Genomic DNA, 8,076 nt, shown 5'->3' with positions numbered 1-8,076 from the left:
AAATGGGGTTTGTTTTACGACAAACTTTTCTAGTTTTGAGCCTTCTTGAGACCCCATTCACCGCACTTACGATTTCAGTACGACAGCATTCTTCCCCACTGTTAACTCACACGACAAGGTAGACATGAAATTTTACCTTTAATCAACGCCTGTGGTCAAGACTTGCATCATTTCAATGATATGCTACGTCCTTTTAGGAGCTGGATCAAGGTGAAATTATATGCCGAAAGTTTTTCTAAATAAAAGCTTTACGAACCGCCGGCACCATATCATCACTTATTCCAAGCTAAAGATATGTGATTGATGATAAATGGATGTAAGATAAATGGATGGATACGGGACGGACGGATATATACACGGATGGATGAATTGATGAATGGGTAGATAAAGGATGGATAGATGGTTGGACGGGTACGGAATGGATGAATGGACAGATAGAGCGGTGTGTCACGTATGAGTTGTCACTTTGGAAGAATAACCAGAGGTTCGGCGGCGTAAAATGCAGTGCTACTATTGCAAATATAACTCTCCCTGATTATCCAGTCCCGTAGAAATTCTTCTGCAGCTCTCTCACTACTAGTGTGCCTAAATTGACTACTCAGTGGCATCATACAACCGAGGCGGATGTTTCTCTTCACTAACAGCCATCAATTTTGCCTTCTGTAGATGTCTTTCCCATTCGGAAGCGTGGAAAGCACTTGGAAATTCCTCACAATAGGTTAACATTGACAAACATCATACGGAACGTACTGTATTGAGAGATGATGAGAGAAGAGAAACAAAATATTACCGCATTAGTTTACAATCCACAGAAAACACACATTGGCCATCTGCAAGTGTGGTGAATACATTTAACATGTTTGAATAGAGACAGCAGTATGTCGATGCAAAACGAAGCATCTTGATAAGGATTTGAATACCCAGAATAAGTATTCCTGTCAATGGAATTCTGTACTTTAAGGAGATATTTTGATCAAATTACTGGCGAAGTAGTTACTCAATCAATTTCATTATCTTGACTTAGTCGCTTTAAATTAAGTCAAACCGAGTCAAATCAGATCAATTCAAGTCAAAATCAAATCAAATTTGCCCTATAATTTTAATAAATGGATGTACAGAATACCTATTACTATACACACTTATTGGACGACAAACCCACTGTCACCCCTACTGCAGCCACTAGTCTATCAAACCACATCAACAACAAGACCGCCTTCTCTCACGCACCCATCACCTCCACCGCCACCACATGTTACGCAGTCAACACAGAAGCCAACTGCAGCCACAAATGACATCCCATGCTCTTGCGAAGACAATGGGCACACCATGCAAGTCAAACACAGGGTAACGCTTCTGTAACTTTGCCTGACCCAAAACTCTATCCTGTAATCAATAGGCACCATAGAAGTGGACTTCAGTGAACACTTTGCTGTTTCCATAGTTAGAGGCCTATCCCCCAACTATAGCATAATTGCATAAATTATTAGAGCCTCTTCAAAATAAGCCACTCCTTTTGGTTTCCACATAGGCAGCATCATGTAGAAGCATGCTTCACCGGCACATCCGTTTGGGTGATTGGGTGAGAGGGAAGGGAGTACAGCCTGAATGCTTCCAGTGGTGCCACTATGCAATCATATCATCCCTTTCTTTTCTGCAAAACCACTAAAATGAGGAGAAAACTATACACAAAACTAAAAACTGAAATTAATTTAAAAACTTGAGCCAAAGCATGCACGGTGATGGGTAGATGCGTAGAAGATAGCAAAAATAGTCGTGGAAGGAGTAAATTATTTGCATAAGTGCCAACACTAGGAGGAGAAAGACATCTGTTTTGGAACTAATAAACAGACATTTTACTCCATCGACTGAACCGTTTGTCTTAGCAAATGTGCAGACTGTAAAGATTCAAAATAACTGGACTAGCAAAAACGCACCGAAGTTGAGGCAATACTCCCAATCTCACGTTTATCATTTTGATTACCACTGGAGGGAAAACCATATCGAAAGAGCTCAAATTGTTGGGTACTGCGGTAGCTTATAGACATTCCGTTAAACAAACAAATATTCAAGTGTGTTTCAAAGCATGGTCAGAGGAATCGAGAAAAGTTGGAGAAAGGAAATGAAGATCAAAAGGGAAGCAGATTTAAAGGGAATCTTTTAACTTTATGCAGACGCCTCTACAAAATACACCTAACATATAGGTGTTACGTTTGGAATACTCCTAAAAGCCTGATACGAGTTAGTAAGTAAACCCTCTCTGCGCGGTGCCCAAAGTGGATGTGGCCAATTAATCCACCGTTCCACTAAATCGGGAAGGCTTCCTGCTCGGATATCACATAATCTTCGTTTGGAGGAATCCAGAGTGGAAGGACAACGCATGAATTATTTCAACTCGTCTAAGGTGACAATTGTGGATTACTGGTGCGGATCGACAAATAAATCCTACTTTACTCGGGGGAAAATACTACAAACGCAATCCACCACTGCACACACTCTCATAACGAGCGTGGAACTGGCGCTATGGATGGATGAGCAGATTACGATTAACAAAGATGAATATTCTCAAATTAAAAACAAATAAAAAATGATGAATAAGTCTGTGACAATCAATGACAATTGGCGAAGAAACCGTATACCTTCCACAAGATGCTTTGCTTTAGAGGGCAAAACCACTATTACACCCACGATCTTGTAACAAACATAAGATTTATCACGAGGTGCTACTTCTGATTATGAGTTTCCATGGAGAAACGGTAGTGCACACACCTGGTGGATCTCCTGAAAACCCTTTGAGTCCTCCACTCCAAGGATGGCGTGATCGTAGAGGAGGGCGTGCGTGCAGCGCGCGGATATATCCGTCGAGACTGCATAGTAGAGTGGAGTCAGGCCCCGCCAATCCCTGCAGTTGGGGTTCTGGCCAAGATCCAACAAGGTCTGCAGAGAAATATGCGTTTATTTATTAAACCCTGCAATTTGCAGATGGATTGATGGAAGGGGGAAGAAGTGGATGAAATAAGGGGTGAATGAATGGGTGGATAAGGGGTGTATGGCTCTAGCCTGGGGTGGAGCCATCCACCCTGGAGTGACTATCTTCTTTGGCCCCCTCGCCTGGAAATCGCAGTAACTGTGTTCACATTCACACCAAAAGTAGTTTATTATAGCTGGAATCTGCCCTATTTCATCAACAAAAATTATGCGACATTTGAGGCGTTTTTTTAGCAAAAATAAAGAAGTTTTGTTATTTGTGTTGTGCACAATTTTCCCATGCGACTGCTTTGTGCTGTGTGCTGCATCGAAGGAATTGCGTTACACGATTTCCAGGCTCAAGTGTGATTCACCACTGTGTCGGAGTCAATGAAAGCGAGAAAAAATCACCCAAAATTTTCGCATTTTAAAGGACAGAGGAGAAAAAACAGGCTTAAATATGTGTGCCAAGGGCATCTGAGCCAGTGAACAACGATGAAGTGGCGTCGATGGAGGCAGAGGAGTTCGCCAATATGTGCCATATTTAAAGCCAGATGATTTGTTGTTTAGAGCCTCCACAGCAAGAAAAGGTCGTGTCGCAGCCATTGAGGAAGCGAACGCAGTGAATGCTAATTTTCGTCATCTCCTATTGGTAATGAATTTTTGCTTACGCTTCAAATCCATTCTAAAATCCGTGGAGCATCTCTGTTTGGCTCAAAAACGACTAAAGAACTTCAGCAACTTGACAAGAGGTGTTGCGTGTAAATTGAGGCATATTTTGCATATTTCTTTTGGACAAAGCAACTCCTTATTCGGTGGAGGTGAGGGCTAAGCACTAGCAATGATCGAGGCTTTCAAGACAGCTGGATTCACGAGGTAGCGCCTAGATTTTGGCCAATTTCTCCTTCACATGATGAAGGCACTCTGAAGAGTAAAGAAATCTGCAGAATGAATTATGGTTGTCCAGCCAAATGAAGGCGAAGGTCAAGATGTCAGTGCTAAAGTTGTCGACAGCTGCGGCTGTCAAATCATCATTCATGAGTGATTGCCACTTTACTTTCCGTATCAGTGATTGGAAAAGAGACTTCAACTGATGGCATCCTTGTGATAAATTAGTAAACTCTGAAGATTAGCAAAGTCAGCTCCAGACTTCAGATTGTCTCCTTTTAAGGCTGCAAGGAACATTGGTGATGGAGCAAGTCGGCGATGGTAAAGATTAGCCCATGGTTCCACCAGTAGGCAATAAAACAATCAGCAAACTAATGGAAGCAAATATAGAAAATTTGCTGTTAGTGATTTGAGCGCTACAGAAACACGCGCTTTAAAGGGGGAAAAGCGGTGCGGAGTACGGAACTGGTCATAGAAAACGCCTTGATTAAGTTCGCACCCACCTCTTTTTTAATGACATACCTGTCAAATCTAGTGTAAATTTAATTTTGGACTTCAGGCCTTAATAGCCTCCAAAGTAAAAAACTACCTAGGCGATAGTAAGTGATGAACAATGTCAATTACATTGGCTCTCAAAGGCCAATTGATAGTGTGAGCAAAAGTTTGGCGCATGTAAACAGTTTTTGGGTAAAATTCTGCTGATTTACTGTACTCATAAATCTAACCTTGTACAAGGACTCGTAGCAGGACTTAAAAAGGAGACTAATCCGAGGTGGCAGGCTGTTCAACCAGAACACCAAGACAGAGCAGCTTGATGAGTTTTGCAGGAATAAAAAAGCACATCTTTTGTATGGAAAAGGGTATGCGTTAATTCAAAATATCCTCTATCTCATACAACATCGTCAAGTGATCTCAGTAGACGAGTGTCAATTACAGTCGACCGATAGGGAGAGAAGAATTCCCCAACGAGCAGTTAACATGAGTAAAAAAGGTACCGATTCTCCGTTACCTCCTCTGAGTTGCGTTAAACCTTTCTTGAAGGGTACAAAAACTTATTCCCCCCCTACTGGCTTTCCACCTCCAAATAATATGGACAAGTCACCTAGCCAGCAAAAGGACAAGACAGGTAAGAATGGGACGTCTTACCTGGATGGCCTCGTAGTTACCACAGATCGCAGCCCGATGCAGTGCGGTGTGTGAATCACGGGCTCGAAAATCGATGTGTGCACCTCCGTTGACCAGGGTGATGATCAGATCGCGAGGGTGGTAAGTCGTTACTGCAGCCGTGATAGGCGCTTCTATCGGTAGGACCAGAAAAACCGATATTCGGTGCATGACAATATCGATCTACATGAGCAGTCATTCCCAAAAGTTACTTCTTCTTTTGATGTATCGTCAGTATGAAAATATTTCTATGCTATTGGTTTATTTTAAAATAAAACAAGCAACCTTCCCCACCATGAAGCGACTCTAAGATCTTTCATCATGCCCATTTAGTCGCCTCGCGCAGACCTTTAAGCATTTTTAGGTAACTCTACAAATAAATACTTAGAAAATTAAACTTGTTGCTCAGAAATCACTCCATCTTTCGTTTAATAGGTTATGCAACTTTCATGATACCTTAACGCTATTTTTTACACCCTGGTTTTAATGTCTCACCTAGGTTAACACCTTGCTACTAGAAACCGAATGTGACAATACTACTTTAGAATTCAAAAGATGGACAAATCATTTACGGATGTCTTGAAAAGTGTCATTTGAAAACTAAGTTGCCCTAAAAATGCGTCTCTTGAGCGCTATTTAGAAGTCTCGCATTTAACAACTGCATGCAAAAGTGTAGGCTTGGCACGCCTTCCAAAATACTGGAGGGCTAAGCCTTGACCAAGATCCTTGACAAGCACAATTATTAAATGAGTGCTCCAACCTACTTGTTCTTGGTGGTGCTTGCTGACAAGTTGGTGAAATCCAAACGCAGCAGACCTCATGTTACAATTACCTCCCCCTTTTCTAAATTTATTTGTTGGCAAAATGCACAAATTTCCCCCAAAAGTGTTTTAACATAATTATACAAGTGCATAATTGAATCGCTTCTCTTTTTACATTGCCTTTTAAAGGTCCTCATGAGGGATGTACTTTAATCAACAGGCTTGCGAACTGATTGGCTGTGGCAAAGCCAATGAAAACACTGAACCTTAATGCAACCACCAATCAGCGCTAGAGTAGGATGATTATATACCATTGTTAAAGGCATACTTTCAGAGGTATGCAAGCTCCTCCCAACGCCATGTTCAACCTCCTCTTGTCTCTTTTAGTGATGAAAAATAGGAAGATTTTATCTTACCCCCATCTTTTCGAGACCAGAAATTGGGATCAAATCCTTTGGCAAGCAGCTTTTCAATACCTTTGACATCCTGATTTCGTACCATATCCATAAAATGACTTTGGGTTACCTGAGAAAGATTAAGGCATGCATGTCAAGAGTGTATCTGCCTAATTGGATTACGTGGGGTAATTCTCTTTACTGGAAAAGAAAGTAATTTCCCAGGGAACATAATTGAGTCATTTGAAATGGGAGGGCAAGCAATCTGTTAAAGCTCTTACTTATGCAGAGAAAATTTAGTGGGGTCGATTAATCTGCTAAGAGCATTTTTCTTTTGCGGAAGGAATTTGCTCAGTACTGCTGAGAAGTTTTAGCAATCCCTTTATAAGGGGAAAATGTTTAGATTAAAGAAAAGGTAATAGTGAGCCCCTTTACTACCTAAAACATTGTGGTGATGGCTGAGAGTAGAAAAAAAGGATTAAATTTACATTTTGATTTGACTTAAATTAGGTCATAACCTGATCAGAGCATTGATCAATCAACTTTTTTGGTCTATGGTGAAAAATGAAGAACCAGCTGCCGAATTAGGAAAAGACATGTCAGGACATCATTAGGTTGGCTCCCCCAAGGACTGCGATAACATTTGGGGGTCCGGAAACAATCATTCACTTTTTTCAGTAGATATTCAACGACAATTTTGGCGAAATATAGAAAAAATAGTTCTTCAAATATATTCTTATCGAAAATAAATCAGAAGGTTTGGCATTTTAAGGTGATTTTAAGTAATAAAAAAATAAAACACTATAAGCCTTAACACCCAAGTAAATATAAATTTAAATAATATCCATTTTTAAATTACAAATTAGCAAATTTTTATGTTTTTAAACAAATGCAAGTAGAAAACATTACCTTTGTTTTCAATTTTCGAATTCGGGATTGATGAGGCGAATCCTCTGCGTCCATTCGAGATTTGTAAATGAGCTAAAAAGATTGTTCAAGGACTTCAACAGTGGACAGGCATCAGGATTGAAGAGATTCCTGATTAAACTACATAAGCTAACCAATTTGTGGGTTCTCTGTCCTTTTGTTGTTAATACTCTCCATACCTTTATTACGCCTCCATCTGAAAGGATAGACGAGTCTCTGCGATGCCACATGACGTCCTTTTGAGGTAAAAAAGCCATATCGCAACCACTACAATCCAGCTTTTGTTGGACAATTAACCTGTTGCGATGATCAAGTCGCTTGGGCATTGTGACTACTTTAATCCCACCCAACGTTCAAGGTGGAGAATGGGAAAGTTCCTTCGTCATTAACAAGAGTTGAGACAATTGAGGATTGAAAGAGACAAATCCAAGCACAAATTGACCATTGAATGCGATGTCGGTATGGAAGTGGTGGATGAGATAAATGAGTCAAAAGTACACGAATTTGGTGGAGCTGGGCCCTTAGGACTTCACACTTGGCAAGGACAATGTCATTTGACATGGATGTCAGCAAAATATGGCAACTCTTCAGCGTCTCCAGTTTTCGCAGTGTCACGGCAGTTAGGAAGTTGCAAATGAGATTGGAATACAATACGCGTCCAGCACAGTGGTCCGTAGGGCGGTAGGGTGTCAAAAGAATTTTCTCCAGACGCGAAGTCAATCTTTTAAACGCCCACACGTTGAGAGGTTGCAGAAATTTTCTTGATTTGTACATTAAAAGTGAGTTTGTTTATTCGTGAGATTAGTTCTTGGCAAAGCAGCTAATTTTCACCTTATCCGTTTTGCATGCGTATTTATTGATGAGAGGAATCAAGAGTTCTACCGTGCCCTATTTCCTTTCACTTTTTCCCATCTACTTGTAACTTAGGCGATGATTTACGGATTAATTCTCAACGAAAAGGGTGGATGGTAAGCAAT

General features: G+C 40.7%; 1 protein-coding gene across 1 annotated transcript in view; it reads right to left on the bottom strand. All coding sequences in view use genetic code 11, as the record gives it.

Annotated features, from left to right (window-relative positions):
* The window catches only part of EGR_05145 (SH3 and multiple ankyrin repeat domains-containing protein), a gene marked incomplete at both ends in the record, with an annotated part of 19,901 nt that overhangs the window by 9,167 nt on the left and 2,658 nt on the right, over positions 1–8,076 (bottom strand). Inside the window, 4 exons of the mRNA XM_024494394.1 lie at positions 2,767–2,934; positions 4,999–5,150; positions 6,194–6,302; positions 7,082–7,153. Coding sequence (XP_024351180.1) covers positions 2,767–2,934; positions 4,999–5,150; positions 6,194–6,302; positions 7,082–7,153 — 501 coding nt within the window. The remainder of the gene's footprint in view (positions 1–2,766; positions 2,935–4,998; positions 5,151–6,193; positions 6,303–7,081; positions 7,154–8,076) is intronic.

This window comes from Echinococcus granulosus (assembly GCF_000524195.1).
Source record: "Echinococcus granulosus chromosome Unknown EG_S00036, whole genome shotgun sequence".
In the NCBI taxonomy this organism is placed as follows: Eukaryota; Metazoa; Platyhelminthes; class Cestoda; order Cyclophyllidea; family Taeniidae; genus Echinococcus; species Echinococcus granulosus.
Note: the sequence above shows the minus strand (reverse complement) of the source record. Positions and strands in the feature narration are given on the sequence as shown.